This window comes from Drosophila tropicalis, unplaced genomic scaffold (assembly GCF_018151085.1).
Source record: "Drosophila tropicalis isolate 14030-0801.00 unplaced genomic scaffold, ASM1815108v1 contig_694, whole genome shotgun sequence".
NCBI lineage: Eukaryota > Metazoa > Arthropoda > Insecta > Diptera > Drosophilidae > Drosophila > Drosophila tropicalis.
The window spans coordinates 6,320,435-6,338,419 of NW_027173176.1; the positions used below are offsets into that span (position 1 = coordinate 6,320,435).

At 36.4% G+C, this 17,985-nt stretch overlaps 2 protein-coding genes across 2 annotated transcripts in view; one reads left to right on the forward strand and one right to left on the reverse strand.

The window, feature by feature from the left end:
* The window catches only part of fry (Protein furry), a 67,116-nt gene that overhangs the window by 26,020 nt on the left and 23,111 nt on the right, over window positions 1-17,985 (forward strand).
* Window positions 2,845-17,389, reverse strand: CNMaR (CNMamide Receptor). The gene is made up of 7 exons (XM_068292587.1): window positions 17,329-17,389; window positions 16,907-17,049; window positions 16,524-16,813; window positions 15,569-15,690; window positions 13,172-13,290; window positions 12,746-12,813; window positions 2,845-3,284 (listed from the first exon to the last, which is right to left on the reverse strand). The coding sequence occupies exons 2-7, from the start codon at window positions 16,915-16,917 to the stop codon at window positions 3,187-3,189; spliced, it is 708 nt and encodes a 235-aa protein (XP_068148688.1). The 5' UTR covers window positions 16,918-17,049; window positions 17,329-17,389; the 3' UTR covers window positions 2,845-3,186.

Genomic DNA, 17,985 nt, shown 5'->3' on the forward strand with positions numbered 1-17,985 from the left:
AGATTACATAGCAAATGTTAATTGAAAAATTCCTCCCACAAAATCAATGGAATTATACAACCAAACTTCTTCGTTCCATTTCAAATAAAAGAGAAAGCATTGCTTTGAATAGCAAAACTGTACGATGAAGATACTACTGGCACTCTTAACGTTAGCTGTGGCTTTAGACCGGGGGCTTTGCTGTGGACGTCTGGTTTCCGGAATACATAATATACAATGGATATGAAGCCGCTGAAGGCTCTATGCCCTACATTGTCGGTTTGAAATTTCGAAATGCCAGCGGCTTCAGTCGGTGCGGGGGAAGCATAATTGGAGATACCTGGATTCTGACTGCCGCACATTGCTTCACCCTAAAGGATTCAGTGGAAATCTTTTATGGATTAAACCTTTTTGGAAAATCGGAAATACACCATACAGTAGAAAAGGAACATTTTATTAGCAATGAACAGTATGGCCATTCCGGGTTTAGCTTTGATATTGGCCTCATCCGAACAAGTCGCATTGAGTTCTCCGCCAAAATAGGCAAGATAGCTCTTCCGAAGTTAAGTGATCAAGCTGATAGCATGGTGGGCTGGAACACTAAATCCTGCGGTTGGGGTAGGACGCTCTTTTCCCTCCATTCCGACCAGCTGTTATGTGTTGATTTGAATATCATAAGCAGCGAAGAATGTGCTAACAGGTTTTCTATTACTGACGATATGGTGTGCACAAATTTTGCCAATTTCAAAGGAAATTGTTATGGCGATTCTGGTGGACCTTTGGTAACCCGTTCAAATCCTCCCACTTTGGTGGGTGTTGTTTCCTTCGCCGACTCTTTATGCTTATCACCATCTGTTTATGCCCGAGTTTCGTATTTCCTTAAATGGATTCACGAAAAAACCGGTATTGCCATTTAAGGCAAAAAATCTAAATAAATAGCGGCTGAGATCCGGCTTAACTTACACTCGATTATATCATTGAGGGGTAGATTGAAAAGGAATCAATCCAATTCCTGGGCTGGGTAAGCAATTCTGCTAGAGCGCAGATAGTTCAAAGAATCTTGATGGCCTGCAGTAGATTTTGATTCTAGGGCACTCAAACCAGATCTGAAATCTGCCATTAAACTGATGATTCAAGGTCCATGTCGTACATATGAAAGAGTTTGTCGTTTTTCGATAAAACTTGCATCGTTAACCTGCGAGGGTATAAATGTTGCGACATGGACATATTATGACTTCCTTCCGGGTTAGGTATTTTTTTGTTTTTTTTGGCTTACAAACTGTCTGCTGACCTTTTTGTTGCTGATGTTAAGCTGCTTAAGGTTTGTGTTTTTTGTGATGTTTATGTTGCTGCTGTTGGCGGTGGTGCCACCTGACCAGGACAGACCCTTTATCATTCCAGAGAAACGAAGAGAAAGATGAAAAGGAAAAAAAAGAAACAGAGAACAAAATAAAAAAAGGTCAAACAGATTTATGCTAATATAAGCGACTTACTTATAATAGGTCAATGAACAACTGGATAAGCCCCTTCTATTTGTCGTCGCACTCTCGGTTCGGCAAGGATAAACTTGTACAATTGGCAAATAAAATGCAAATATTTATTGAGCCATCGGAAATTGTTCAATTTGCCGTTTAACGCAATTAAATGTTGTGTTTCAAAATGATAGAGAAAAATGCTCAATGGATTTGTGGTTTTTTAATTAACCGAATTAACTTTTATTACACTCATAAGTACATTGTGTGGGGACTTAGGCATAGAACAAATTTGATTTGATTTGATTTCGATTTTATTTGGTGGTTAACATTTAATTATTTTTGTGGGGCTTAGCTTAAAAATGGTAGCAATTGCGGTCAAAGTGAATTCAATCTATATATGTATGTATATTTATATAAATATACATATTTTAAATACATTATATTTGTATAAATTTGAATAGATTATGTTTCTTGTAAGTTGAGTTGCTGTGGGTACTTAAAGGGCTTTACTGCATTAAATCAATTAATTGTTATTATTATTTAAAGTATATATTAGAGCTGTTCCTAACTCAAATAATTACTTCTACTACTAGTCACACAAGCAAACCAGGATACCTGGGCGATTTTCAAGAGTTTATAACCTCACTTTGTCCCTATTTCTATGTATTAGTGTGTAGTAGAACTACTTTAATAAAACCATAAACAGCTCCAGAATATAGATTAAACATTCCAGAGTGAATGATCTCTTTTTAAACCTGTAGTCAGCTGTTTGTGCGTCTCTTCGTCACTCATAACCTAACTTTTCTCTCCTACCGATAACACCGTTCGTTCCTAACCTCACTCTTTCATAATGAACTTGCCACTCTTGCTGCTGTGTGGCTTTTCAACTTGGCGATTATTAGAAATTTTTACCCAGCATTTCCAGCATTTGACTTGTATTAAAAAGATGTGTTATATATTTTACTATAAGCCCGCCATCAGATCTCTCAACTCTTTCGTCATACAGCAAGTAAGGATAACCATTCTTGTTAATTGCTCTTAACTATCATTTCTTACAATTTATGCATACAACTTTTTTTTATTTGTATAGGTATAATTATTATAGATACATACATATAGGGTTTATTTGCTGAAATTCGGTTTTTGGTTAAATTGTTTTTGTGTAATATTGATTAAACTACGTTTTCGTAACACACACAAATTAAGTGAATAGGGATTAGACAAACACTTCGCTTGACTACTTTAATGCAATGCTTGCTTTTGATTAATCAAATAATTCTAAATTTTAATTTGCTTAAGTTGCTCTTCTTTGCGTCTTTGTTTCTCCTCTGTTTTTACTTACTTCTCAAGGTTTTTTCACTTCCTTGTGTGTTTGTGTGGGTGTGTTGCATTGCAATTTGCTTACCAGATTTCCCTTCAGGTTACTTACTTTCAATTTAAAAAAGTTACTTCCTTTACTTTTGGCAGAAACAGAAACAATAAACACAACAGCAAAAAACACAAACATTTTTTTGTTTTTGTTGCCCCTTGCATTTTGTTGTAGCTTGCAAAATGCAATTTTTTTTTCGCTTTTTGTTTCCTTTTTTGTTGCTTTTTATCTTATAGTATCTTTTGCATTCTTTTAAATCTAATTAAAATTCGGAAAAAAAATTCCTGGGGGTTAGTTTTCTTTGCTTAATTTTGCAACAAATTTCGCATTCGCTCATGGATGATTCTCCGTCACTTTTGTTGTTCATTTAAGTGGATGCAGCTCGTGCAGTTCATTCCAGCAATGTTGGGTCATCATGCGTCGCCTGGTTGATGTGCCTGTGTTGCGGGAATATTCCGATACTGAAAGATTGGCAGATTGTTGAATATTTGAGACAGAAAATAGGAGAGAGAGAGGGAAATGTTAGACAATTTGACACAATGAGCAGAGAATTTCATTAAGTTGTCCAACTCTGCTCAGAGTTGAAATGTGCTACCATGATGTTTCCCCAGCTGTTTGCCAACCCCCTGCCAACTGCTTCCCTTCTTCTCTACACAATTTTGTACATTCATAAGAGGGTTTAACACTTTTCCCCTCTATCATCTTCGTTTTCCTGTGTTAATTTATTTATATTTCATTTAAAATGCAATGCAATTAGAAATGTTTTGCAGCAGTTTTTCTTAAACAGATTTGAGTTGAACTTTTCTGTGCATCTTTTCCCCCTTTCATGTCCTTCTCTAATTTTGCTTGTCAAAAGTCGAGAAAACTTCATCACCAAGGATTTGCCAGGTTATTAGAGAATGACATAATCTCATGAATCTGTGAAAAAACTTAATGTACCAACTTCAAAGTTATTAATTATACGTACCCCAAAAATTATCTACTTGTGTAACGATTTTTTGGTGAAGATAACTCTAAAAATAGCAAAAGATTAGTTCTTTCTTCGATATGCATCGATTATTGATATAATTAATGTTCTATGCAAGAATGAGCGCTTGTACAGAATGTTTTGAAATCTTTTTACTTTGAGAATTTCATTTCCCCATTCAGAGCCATTTATCCTGAGGATTTATTCATAAATATAAATAATTCTTGAATTTGTCTCTCATTTCTACACTTTTTGCCCTACTGTGTGTCTTGTTCTTCCTCATGTGCTTTATTTAGATTCTCTTTCATTTAGTGTAATTCTGCTTAGGGCCCTTAAAGGTATGCTATAAATAATTTTATTTTGACAAAATGCGGAAATTTTACATAATCATCAATTATATGAAAAGTTAATTTCTTAGGAAAAACAATCAACACGCCAGGCAGTATGGAAACGCACAGAGGACGAAGTGGAAGGAGATAAGCACTGAAAACAGAAAGATAGGGAGAGAGAAAGACTAAATTGAGAGAGTATTTTATATTTTTCAGTTTGGCTTAATCTTGCTTGCGATTTTTTTATTATATGTTTTTGTGTCTGGTGTATTATATTTCTTGCCAATCTGCGCCAATCAATCATCCATTCACAGACAGACGGACACACACACACCACAAGCACATACCCGTACCCCGCACATACACACACATACTCACATACATGGATAGACAGACACATATGGACGGAAGTGCCAATACATTTTACGGGGAAAAAAATTTCAATTGAAATTTGATAAAATGGTTCAGAACGATGATGATGATGATGGGTAAGCGTCTCTATCACCTCTCTCTCTCCCTCTCTCCCTTTCTCCCACTCTGTATGTCTCTGTCTCCCTGTGTGTGCGTGATTGTTATTGTTTGCACTTTGTTTATTTTTTTTACGCTTTTATTCACTTTTATTTTACGCTCTTTTTTCCGTTTGGATATCTTATGCAAAGCGTCAAGAGTTATGCCTGAGCCAAAAACAAAAAGAGAAAAGAAAAAGGTTCAAACGAAACCCTTTTTGCAGCTTTAATTCTGATTCATACCCTCTATCATATATACAAAATATGATTGGCATATTAACTAATCATTAAATGTGTGTGACTATAGAAAGCATTCAGAAATATATTCAACTGATCAGCAGAGGCTCAAAGGTCTGCAAGGTGTGATTAGGTTTCCCTGCAAAATCGAAGAGTTTTCAAACCAAGTTAACTTTGCAGTTGCAGTTGTTTTTCAAAGGATACCACCAAGTCGACATCTCGTTTTAGGTACAAAAGTAATTATAAATTACGAGTATCTGCAGCAGATTTAAGCCTCTTTCACAATGCCCTTAAGGTTAAACTTTTTAATTATTTTTAATAAGTCGAGCGAAGAACAGACATACTTATGTGTATACACAAATCTTCAATGTTTTTACAGGCATACATATAAATCTACACTCACAATAAATAAATAGAAAGAACAGAGAAATTCCCAACAAATGTGTTTCGCTGAAAAACTTTTCATTGAAGATGGGAATTGTTTTTTTTTATTTTTATTTTTGCTCTTGTGTCTTTTGATTGCCAAAAAAAAAAAAAAAAAAAAACAAAAACACAGAAGACAGGAATGCCACCAAGGAAGTTGCCAATTTGTGTTCTGCCATTTCATTGACTGTCGCCAACTGAATTATTAACTAAATTATACAGTTTGTATAACAACAACAATAATAATAAAAGCAAAACCGAAAAATAAATTTTTTTTTTTTTGGAAAAGAAAAACGCGCGTCAGATTCATTTCTTGAGTATGAAAACTAAGTGAAATGTTGTTATTCTTTTGCTCTCTGCTTTTTCTCTTCCATCAGTTATGATTCCTCTTAAGTGGGCTTAGCTTAATTTATAGGCAAGAAGTTTTATCTATATATCATTCTATTATGTTTGCCTACGGGATTGGCACTCCCTCAGCAGAGTAAAAGCACTGATTGACTTAAGCAGGCGACAGACTGGCAAAAAAACCAAAAGGGACAGACAATTACCCCAAGCAGAATGCTGCTGGCAAGAACGCGTGACTGTGTGGAAAGCCATTCAGTAATTTATGGGCAATAAGCAACACCGTAATGATAGGGACCGTTCTGTAGACAGGATGCAGGAGGAAGAGCAGGCAGAAACACCAAACCAAACACTGGGTAACCTTTTTCGATTGTGTTGTAATTAGCAAACTGTTATTCGAAATGAAGTTCAAGAAAATTGCCTATAACTTTTGATTAACAACAGTTTTCCATTCTGTTGTCTGTTGTAGGTTTTTCTTTTGCAATTAGCCACCTAACAGCAATTTGTGAATTTTCCAAGTAATGTTCATAATAACTTCTGAACCACTGTGCACCCGCGAGAGTTGCGGTGGCCATTAGCTGCTGTTGCTGCTGCTACCGCCATTGCATTTCATTCAACGCACGTAACACACTCGGCGTATGAGTAATGTGCGTGAAAAACAAAAAAAAAAAAATTACGCACAGGAACAGCAGAGGCTTAACGAAAAATGTATTGGAAACGTGTAAAACTCAAACTAAACCAAAATAGCTGCCAGCTATGATTAGGTTCTTCGTATCCGAGAATTGGTAGGTGGGCTTTTTTGGTTGGGTTTGTCGAGTGGGTCCATCGCCTAAAGAACATTCATTAACTACTATTGGAATTAATGTTGCTGCTGGCTAGTTTTCAAATGAATCAAGTTTTCTTCACATTGTTCGTTAATACAGACATCACATACTACAGATGATATTTCACTGTGTGATGCCATTCTCTGTGTGGTCTGCAAATAGCAATTTACCATTCATCATGGCATCATCAGGCAGGCCGATTTCATTCAATTTTTCGGCTGTCAATCGATTCGTCACTCGTCAAACAACGAGTGAACAAAATGCCTGGTCATTTGGATGATTTAAGATTATTTGATTTTAGTTTTTTTGAATTTTTTTTGTTTGTTTACTAAGATTGGTATATCAAGCATTCGGTTTACTTAAATTGTAAAACTAAACAAATCTATTGCCTGGGTGTCGAAGGTCCCATGACTCTAAACCGAACAAAATCTAAGGTTTAATTCATTTGAGAATTTTTTAATCAACATAACTCACTGCACGAGCTCCAAACGTATTACCAATCATAGGCGGAATGTGGCGACTATTAACAAGATTATTTAACAAATGCTAATGAAAAAATTCCACTTGAGATATCAATTGAATTATACAACCAAAGTTCTTTGTTAAATTTCAAATAAAAGAGAGAGCATTGCTTCGAAAAATTAAACAGTACGATGAAGACACTTCTGGCATTCTTAATATTAGTTGTGGCTTTAGTCCGAGGCCATCCCGGCATTGAGCGGACTCAGGATTTGGAACGGAACTGGCCTGAAGACTACCTCAAAAAGGGCCTTAACAAACCGGGCTACATGGCTAGATTCGATGACGAACTTCCGGACTATTATATTAGGGGTCACGATATTCCTGACTGGCTCACTAAAGGCAAACCGGCATCTTATCCGGACATCTTCGTTAGGCGTTTTTAAGCCAAACCGGGAAATCGTCCGGGCTGGGTCTGGGATAAATAAACAGCGGCTAAGAAGCGGCTTTTGACTTGCATTTGACTTTTTCATTTAAGTTCACATTTTCAGCTCTTGTGATTGGGCTTAAAAGGCGATTGTTAAAGATTCCAAATGCTTTTAATTAGCAAGATCGTTTCAACTTATCATAGATAAAATCCCCAGTACCGGAAGTATTTCTAATAAACTTTAATTAACAAATGTATGAATGTAACAGGCAGAAGGAAACTTCTCCGACCCCATAAAGTATATATATTCTTGATCAGGATCAACGGTCGAGTCGATGTAGCCTTGTCCGTATGAACACCTAGAATTTGAAGACTGTAAGAGCTAGAGCCACCAAATTTGTTATGTAGACTCGTGTAGTATGTAAAATGATAAAGTTTATTTCAAATTTTTGTCACGCCCCTTTCCGCCCCTGGAATTTAAAGAAAGCGTTTATCTCAAAAACTATTCTAGCTAGAGACACCATATTTGGTATGTATATTTGCTTAGTAAATGCGCACATTTCGCCACGCCCTTTTTCGCCCCCGTAATCTGAAAAAACATAATTATCTTCCGTATTTTTCTACCTTATGCAATCAAATTTGGCACACTTAAATTTGATACTAATATCCAACAAAATATCAAATTTGATCAAAATCGGTGCTTGAGTGAGCGAGATATGGTTAATACAATTTAAAGATTTGCTTTACTGGTGTATGGTATACCTAAGTCCGCGAGACGATTTACTTGCTTTATTTTAATTCACCATACGTGGCTCTAAACTTAATATCAGTGATTGGTGGAGTGTGGAGGCCATTAAACTTTATCTAACAAATGTTAATAGAAAAAATTCTTTTTACGAAATGAATTGATTTATACAACCAAACTTCTTTGTTCAAATTCAAATAAAAGAGAGAGCGTTGCTTCGAAAAATTAAACAGTATGATGAAAACACTTCTGGCATTGTTTATATTAGTTGTGGGTTTAGCAAGTGGCCAACCCTACGACATTGATCGGACTCAGAATTTGAAACGTGTCCATGATTTTCCGAACAACATCATTTACAATGGATATACCCCCGGTTATGGCTCTGTGCCCTACATTGTCAGTTTGGAACCAAACAATGGGACACACTCCTTTGTTTGTGGCGGAAGCATAATTGGACAAAATTGGATTCTGACTTCCGCCCATTGTCTCACTGATATAATATTTGTGAAAATCTTTTATGGATCTAACTATTTTGGGAAATCCAATATAAGCCATACTGTGGGAATAGAAAACATAATTTACCACGAACTGTTCAACACATCCAATTCATTAAGCTTTGATATTGGTCTTATCCGCACTCCCCGCATTGAATATTCCGACGACATCAGCAAGATAGCTCTTCCACACTGGATTGGAGATGATAAATTGGTGGGCTTGGAGGTTAGATCTTGCGGTTGGGGTTTTTTTATCCCTAACAAGAAACGTCAAGAGCTGCAATGTATGAGGGTCAATGTAATTAGCAATGAAGAATGTGATAAACGGCATACTGTTACTATTTATGACGACATGCTCTGTACAGGAAGGATCGATTGCAAGGCAATTTGTGATGGCGATTCTGGTGGACCTTTAGCAACCCTTTCAGACCCTCCCATATTAGTTGGTGTCAATAGTTTCAACGAAAAAAGGTGTTTTGGAGATTCTGGTTATGCTCGCGTGTCGTATCATTTGGAATGGATACTACAAAATACGGGTATTGTAAATAAAGTTCCCAATCATGTATGTATCATATGAAAGCTGTTTAAAATTTGCCAGTAGCCGCAATCGACTTAACCTTTTGATTAAGCAAAACTTTTAAGAATACATATTGTTTTTCACATTTATCAGCAAGTAAAGAAGTAAATTCTCGTCAATGTATGTATCTAGTGGGTTTCGGCTTTAATTTACAGTAAAATTGCCAGAGGCTATTATTTATTTCTCTAACGAATTCTGTTTGCTGGCAAAAATATAAGCTAGCTTGAAGCTCATTGTGGTATATGCTGCAAATATGTTGATAATCCTTAAGCAGGACATTTGCTCACTTGTGTCCGCCTGCGTGCACAATCTTTAATCATGCGAGCAAAAAGTAATGCAAAAACAAAAATAAAATATATTTGATAAGTCCCCAACAATGCAAGAGAGATTACGTGTGTGTAAGCGATATGAGTGGAAGAGATAATTTCATTTGATGTAATTGTAAATATGACAGAAATCTTATAGTGTCCCTGGAATCTGGAACTGCTGGCACCTTGTATTTGCCTATCGTCAATATTTGCATGTTCCACAGACACAGTCAGGGTATGCGACTCTGAGTGTGAACCCCCCTTACTCATGCACTCACGGCACTTCTCTCCACTCCACTCCACTCCACTTCAGTCACTCATTCACCTTTGCCTTTTATCGGTTACCGTGGGCAACTTTTAACATTTACTTTAATTTCATTTACATTTCGTTTCATAAAAAAAAAAAGGAAAGTGATGCAAGACGCTCTTTCCCTCAATCTTTCATACTCGCTGGAAATACGTAGAGTCCTTTGTCCTTACTCAATTTGCAATCAAAAAAAACAAATACTCTAGAGGTACATACATATGTATATACATTCATATATATATATATATATGTTTGTATGTATGCGTATTTTATACATTTTTAATTGAAATTTAGAAGAAGCAAAAAATACTCAAGCTCAAGCAAAAAAGACTTGACATTTTTATGACTTCCAATAAACTAACGAAGAAGTCGCTGATGGGAGTAGTTGGTGAAGCGGGGTTTGCTGGCTTGCTCCCTCTCTCGCTCTGGTTGAGTAAATTTTATTCCTAAAGCATATTTAAAAATTTATGCTCCCCATTGAGGTATGCCCCAATGGCATCGTAAAAAACTAAATTTAATGGCATATTTTTTGCTTTTTGATTTTTATGAGGTGAGTTGGCCATCTCGTCGCCGAGTAGTGACCTTAGAATCGAGTTAAAAGATTGATCAAACTCTCTCGGCCAACTCGACAAGTGCAGTAAAAATGTGTCAACTTTAAAATGCAAATGTTTTGGGAAACTTTAAAACAAACTCAAGCACAGGTCAGTATTTCTTGACTGCAGGACACGCAAATATCGAAGTAAAAGGTCACCATTCCAGCAGTCCATAAACATTCGTGACCCAAGTCATTTCAAGTCAACTGCCTAGGAGTAGTGTTAGAAACGAGATGTGAAGCTTTCGTCTAATACGCCGAAACGAGAAAGCGCCTTACTAAATTGTCGTCGTGTCTTTAATTTGTGATGCCAATAAGCTTATTCGATTCATTCATGAAGTATAGTTTAATCCCTGTTAACAAGTTTGTCATTGACTTAATGGAGTGATCAGCTTTTATGAAATTAATCAAATGTAATTGATACAAACATAAAAGTTATCATTGTAATTGTCCCCTCCGAGTTAGGGATCCATTATGTTTTCCTTTCGGCAACACATTCCAATTTGCAGCCAATTTGGTGTGAGCATTGAACCACTTGTGTTTAATTGTCTGCCTTTTGTTCACCTCAGCCGTGTCAGCAATTAGCCTTACCGAGACCTTTGCATGAGATGATTCATGAGAAGGAAAAGGTGTCAATCCCGCTCGCCGAGTCAAGTCAAGTCTGTGTAATATGACACGGTGAACATTGTCTTTACTTTTACTTTCAGCTATTGTCTATTTGCCGTTTGTGTTGGTTTCCCTCTTGCCTTAGATGTCCTCTTGCAGCACAAGCGCTGATTTGTCTCTCAGTGTCCTTTATGTGCCGTGGTGTATGGTGTAGAGTGTATGTGTGTATGGTGTGTGTGTGTGTGTCTGGCGAAGCGTTTATTGAAAAACTTTTTCTTGGTTAACAACAATGGAAGCAGCAAATAGTAGAAGTAGTAGTAGTTGTTATAGTAGGACAGCAGCAACAAGGACAACGACACCGCCCGCAATTAGTAAACACGACAATCAAGCTGCTCAACTTTCGCCAAAACCCATTCTCATTCTTCTTCTAACCCTGCCCTGATTCTGCTTGGCTGCCTCTTTATGCTGACCAAGGAAATGACCGACTCTGGATCAAGCGGAATTTTAATTGCTCCATGGACAACTTGTGGCAGAAGCAGCTTAAAGTCCTCTGCCAGTTGCAGAAACTTTTGACTCCTGCTGTTGACAGCTCCCGCTGTTCCTTCCCATCCAGCTTTTGCTTTAGCTGCTGCTGCAGCTGGGATTTTTGACCAAAAATGAAAAATATGTAAAAAAAAAAGAAAACCCAAAAGTTTCTTAAAAATATGTCAAATCCTTTGCCATTTACTCTTGTTTCTCTTTTTCTTTCTCTCTCTCTCTCTCTCTCTCTCTGTCTCTCTCTCTCTCTCTCTGCTCATATTGTAAATTTTGATGAACTTAATTAAATATTGCAAGTAATTAACTCACTTTTCTCTGGAAAATTTGCACTTGTCTCTGTAATTTCCCAGCTTAATTTGTGATTAGACTGTATTTGGTTCATTTATATCCTTTCTTTTTTTTCTGTTTTTTATTTCGTTTACATTTTTTCCAACTTAACCAGCCTTGAAAAAATATGCTAAATGGCATTTAATCGGCAGGGAATTCACTTCTACCGGAATGTCATGACATTAACATAAAGGCCAAGCCATTGACTGGTGTAGGGGTTAACCCACAGATTCTTCATCTTAATCAAGCCCAATTTTCTAGAATACGTAAGTTTTTTTTTCTTGTTTTAAAAACCTTTCCAATTTAATTATACTATTCTTAAAAAAAAACCTTTAGTCTCATTTGAGACGATTTGTGGTTACTAAATTTTGAGTTTACTGAAATTAGATTACGATGTGGTTGAGTAGAATAGCAGAAACTCCTCCCAATCCTCTAGATTGTCTTTGATCAAGACATAAACATAAATTACAGTTTGTTTGGGATTGTCATTCTTTATTATAACGAGTTCACGAAGATTCTTTTCTTTTTTGTCGTTGTCGTCTCTGCTTCGTTCTCTGTCTGTTTTTATACCCTTTGTTAACAAAAGGATATATAAATTATGGCGACAAGATTGCAATACCTAAGATGACAGACTATCACGATTTTATATAAACGAAATAGAAAGCAAAGTCTATACAACCTTACCTCATGTCTACCTGTCTGTCGACTCTTGGTAAATTATAATAAAATATGTCTTTCTTCGATTATGAAAAGTGTATTAAAACTTCGTTATGGGTTTGGCCAAACTTTGTTATTTGTGGCCTCTTTTTTTTTTTTTACCAAGTTTCTTTCCAGTGATAAGCCGACATTTTACAAGTAAAATATAAAAGTACGAGTGGGGGGGAAAAAAACGAAAAAGTGAAACTCATTTCTTACCTGTCACTTGGGTGGTGCCTTCCCGTTGAGCCGATGAGACACGTCGGAAAATGCTTAAAACAGCTTTGCTGTGAATGACAAAATTGAGAGGCAAGTAAGCAGGTGTTGCATATTGTTAGAGTTATATACATATACATATATACACATATATATAAAAGCTGTTTGAATGATATATTTAATGAAATATACAGAATATGATCAATATGATAATTTGAATTTTTGCTTAGACCCTTTATAGCCAATACGAATTGAGGGCCACTTAATTTACGAATTACTCTTATTCAAATGCTTCTACCCGGTGAATCCGAAAATGTTTTTGTGTAAATTTCCAGTTAAAAAGTTATCCTGTCACCATATCCATGTAGGCCGATACCCTTTATTTAATCTACTCATTCCCATTAATTGGCTGGCATTTTGCCTACTTACCGAAAATTTTGTCCGCTCACGCAGTAAAGCACAAAATTGATGCCGAAATTGGTGACAAATAACGCATGGAAAACGTATTGCAGGGCGACGGTTAAATTTTCAGTATGTTCCGCTTTGCTCTGAAAGATGGTAAAAGAAATGATTATAGAGATGATATGAGGATATGATTATGGGCTACAAATATTCAAAGAAAACATATCACATGTTGCCGTGGCAATTTGAATTTGAATTTCATTTTCTTTTGTGGAAATTGGAAATGTATATTACTGTTATTGTGCAAAATTTTCCCCATAAATAACTAATTGTCAATGGATATGTCTGTTTGTGTGTGGTTGATTTTTTTTTTTTTTGATTAAGCAGCAATAACCTATGATATGCACACGTGTCGACCCCGCCGTGACCCCAAAAACTAACCCCAACCTATAACCCTCTCATCCCCTTCATGCTGTGGTAGGAGCTTGCCTGTTGCTGCTGCTACTGCTGAGCATGGAAAAGTTTACTTGAAGCTTGGGATCAAAAAATAATTTGGTTTGGTGTCTTGTCAAACCTTTTCCACTCAATTAATTTTGCTGTCGCAATCAATGTTTCCATTTCCCCCTCCTCTTCATGTCAGAGTGTGTGTGTGTGTGAAAAAAGCAATTTTCATTTGCTCTATCAACCAGCCGAGGCAAACCAAACCAGAGCCTGCCGACCAGCCTGCCTTTTGACAAGAAGCGAAACGAAACATTGTAGACAGTTTAACTCTTGACATGTTTTGCATACCAAAAACACCCATAACCAAAAAACGCACAAAACGTGGCGTTAACGCAGAGCAAAGTAAAGCAATGCAAAGAAAAGAAAAGGATACCACAGACAGAAAGAAACGAAGAAAAACCTTGTCAAAAAGAAAAACCAAAACAAACAGAACTAGAAGAAAATTCCCAAAAAGGACGAAATGTCAGTCCAAACTCTCTCTTGGCCCGCCAAGATAGTCAAGTCCATAGACCAAAAGTCACTGAGTCGCCTATTCAATTAGTTAAAGTTCATAGCGAGGGCTACTTCATAAGTAAACGTAAATAAATAGTTCTCAAAGTTAATGTTTATGAATAATCAAGAATAAACTAATATCCTATAGGAGGAGTGAAATGCTGAAAAGTTGTAATAAATTTCTATTACTTACATATGCCACTGACTTTTCATACATATATGTACATATTGACGTATTTACAGTCAACAATATTTATAGCCCAGTTAAAACATTAATTATGTAATTAACTGTCTATGTGTCTCCTTTCTCTCTCTCTCTTTCTGTGTGTGTTTGTGTGTGGGGGTAACACTTGGCAACTGAAAAGGATTTGCTAGGCATAATCCCTAGATGATTATGCTTTTATTTATATTTCCACTTTGCGCCCTTTTTTATGATTTTTTCTCTCATATGTCACTCCAAAGTGCACAAACTAATTAAAGCCTAATTAACATCACATGAACACCTTTCGCTTTCTGATTTCTGCCTGCGTGGCTCCACCGCTTGCAGCATCTTGGGACAATTGGGGACATTGCCATGGCCATTTTATCATGTGAATTGCTTGCTACATTCTAAAAGCCTTCTCATTGCGAAATAAATCAGAGTGAAAGGCAATGAATAGAGCTACCGAATTTATAAAAACAATGACCAACACACTCCTATTAGATGCGATCCTTAGCTTATCAGCTCGAAGAGTTTTTGAACCTAAGCATAAAATGCTTTTAAAAAGTTTCCTTTCCTATGACCCATCCTGGATTCGTCGCTTCCATATATTTAATTTTAGATCGTATAAACTAGTTTTCATTACATTCTCATTTTTGTTGTTGGACTCTGTCCGTACTTTTGTTGGTTCTTGGCTGCTTGGCCTCTGCTAACTCTGCAAACTGCAAATGGCATCTGTGGCCAAGTTTAATTAACACAGTTGACAACAAATGCTGGCTAAGCAATAATAAAGTTGTTGTTGTCGTTTTTTCCTTCTTTCTTTTCTGATTTTTTTTTGTTTTTTTTCACACAAACAATAAACCAACAAGAGAAGACGAGTTTGGCTAACAGCAACAACAACAAGAACATCTGCTGTTTTAGCCATTTCGATTATTTTAATTAAACCAGAACAGGAAGACAAACAGAGGAACAAACCTCAATGAGATTCATAGAGATAATTTCAACCATGACAACCAAACCCAACTCAGGCACAACAGACAAGTAGCCCAATTCCTTTAGACCGAAAAACTTGTTAATTTATACATATATATAAGTGTGAATGTGTGCGTCTATGTTTGTGTGTGTGTGTGCGTCTTTTACCCCTTTTCAATCCAATTTTAAAGGCTTAGCTTTTAAATCCTATTCCCACCATAACTCACTCACTACAAAGTCAAAAGTATTAGTTCACTTACCTCCCAATAGACTTGAATGCGTAGTAAACACGATGGCAAATTGAGAAAAACGAATACAGTTGAGACAATCAATAGCATTTTGGTAACTTTAAGCTGCGAAGAATTTGTCACCTTGCGACGTCCTGTAATACGAAAAATACGAATCAATGAGAGGCGATGTGAGGTGAGATGATATTGGGTGAATGACAACAACAAAAAGAAGAAGGCTTATAAGTTTGGCCATGTTGGCTTTAATGGGTTTTTCAGCTTAGGCTCTTAAGTCTGACAACAACATTTATGACATATCTAATTAGATTTTGAGATAAACTGACTGACTGGCTGACTGACTCAGTGAAAAATTTTTCAGTGTCTGTTCAAACAGTTGGAAAACTTTCTTTCACATGGCATCGCAACGCATGGCATGGCATAGCACAGCATTTGTGTGCCACCTTTGACAGCACTCAACATTTTGCCCATTCTTGTTCTTCATTGATACCCTTTTTGCCTCACTCTCATTCTCTCAGCGAGGATATTTTATTTAAATGCCAATATTAATTGTGAGATGCAAAATTGACTTTGGGATTGCTAAAAAGGAAAGTATTTGCTAATTGTACCTATATCAACAACTCACAATTAGTTGATATTAATGCTAGGGTATTGAATCTTCGGTTTTTGCATGCAATAAGCATTAAATTGGGGCACGTATGTTTATAAAGTTATTTGAGCGAAAAGAAGCTGTTAATTGTTGAGCATTTAGTTGCCAGGCCACACACACACAAGCACACACAACCAACACAAAAGTTTCATCTGTTTGAGTTGACTTTAACATTGGTGTGGCAAACTTTTCATTTTGCCAGCAGCAATATGTTCTGTTATTTCATTCCCATATCAAATGGCATTATGTCATGTGGCCATCTCGAGGGTTCAGACCTACTCTCTATTATGTTCACTTTGTTGATTGTCTATGCTCACTCACCTGGTTTCTGTACTATCTCACAATGATGGGGGCAACTGTTTATATGTTGCTCAAGTTGTTGCTTTTGCTCATGCTCCTGTTGTTTCTCTAATGCTTGTGGAGAAGTTTCCTGTTGTTGTTGTTGCTGCTGCTGCTGCCTTGAGGCAACACTATGCTGTCCACTTGGATGCGTGCCAGTTGACTTTTGGCGTTTCAATGACGATGTAATGCGATATGAATTAACACCAGAACTGCTTGAATTCGATGATGGGACTGCAGTTGCTGTTGCCGACGATTGTTGTTGGGGTCTCCTATGCAAGAGAGAGAAACATTGAAAATGTAATTAATCAGTCAGTCAGCCGGCCAGTAAGTTAGTCAGTCACCAAGTTCCTTACTACACTTACATCTTATGCATTGTCAATGTTCGGCGCACTGTGGCAAATTTCCATACTGTGCATCCGGTACAGGTGTTTAACACGGCTATTGTTGTAAAGGGCACGGCATAGACAACAATTGAGTCCCAATAGTTAAAGAGTTTTTGCAGTTCCTGGAAATACATATTCATATACAATTTAATGCAAGAATAAATTGGATTGCTTTTGGCTCTGATGTCCCTGAGAAATTGATTGACGTTTTAATGTGTTTGTATGTGTGCGTGTTCTCTTTTTTGTGGTTTGGTGGCGTATACGTAATCCATTTTTTTCCACAAATAAAATCAATGCCTAATCTAATTGACTACTATCTACCACGCTATATTTTGACTTCAGTTGGCAGTTGAATCTTCAATAATTCAATTAATTAAAGTGAATAAAATAAAAGTACAAACCTTTTATTAAAGGAACTCTTAATTTCATTTAACAAATGCATGTAAAAGTATACAAATGTGTTTCCAGGGAAACATCCGTGCATCGCCCTCAGAGTAGCAAGCAGTTCACTTATCTGATCGCATTTTTTTTTAACTAAATGAAACTGTTAAAAAAGAAAACGAATCCCATTCTTTTTGTTTCGTTTTGGGTTGCACTAAATACATATATTCAAAATGATTAAATGAGTTAACAGGTTAACAGGAATCTCCCTTTTATATGGAATCCAACTTGCTTTCTTACCTGTCGATTCATTATAAAAATTATATCAAATGAATTTTTTCATTAGCTCTACAGACAATGATTTATTTGGTGGAGATGAAGAAGTATATTTGAATTCTTGTTACTCTTTGGATACACGTAACATTGTTTCATATTTTAGGGACTATATACATCCAGAAAAACGATTAGATGGATTGTCTATCTACCAACAAAAAATACTTAAGTACTTCCGAATAGGTCGTAAAGTCTGTTAGATAAATCCGAAAAAATCCGTTTGATCGTAAATCCATTCCAAATGTGTTGTAACTCGAGTATAGAAGGAATCTGACCTACACAATATGTCGCCAAAAGCCACAATACCAACCAGTATCGGTGGATTCGTGCGGGTCACCAAGGGT

Coding starts and splice junctions, on each gene's coding strand:
- CNMaR (XM_068292587.1), bottom strand. Junction 15,691..16,523: donor TGAGATAGTACAGAAACCAG/GTGAGTGAGCAT, acceptor TTCGTATTACAG/GACGTCGCAAGGTGACAAAT. Junction 12,814..13,171: donor GTGAGCGGACAAAATTTTCG/GTAAGTAGGCAA, acceptor TGTCATTCACAG/CAAAGCTGTTTTAAGCATTT.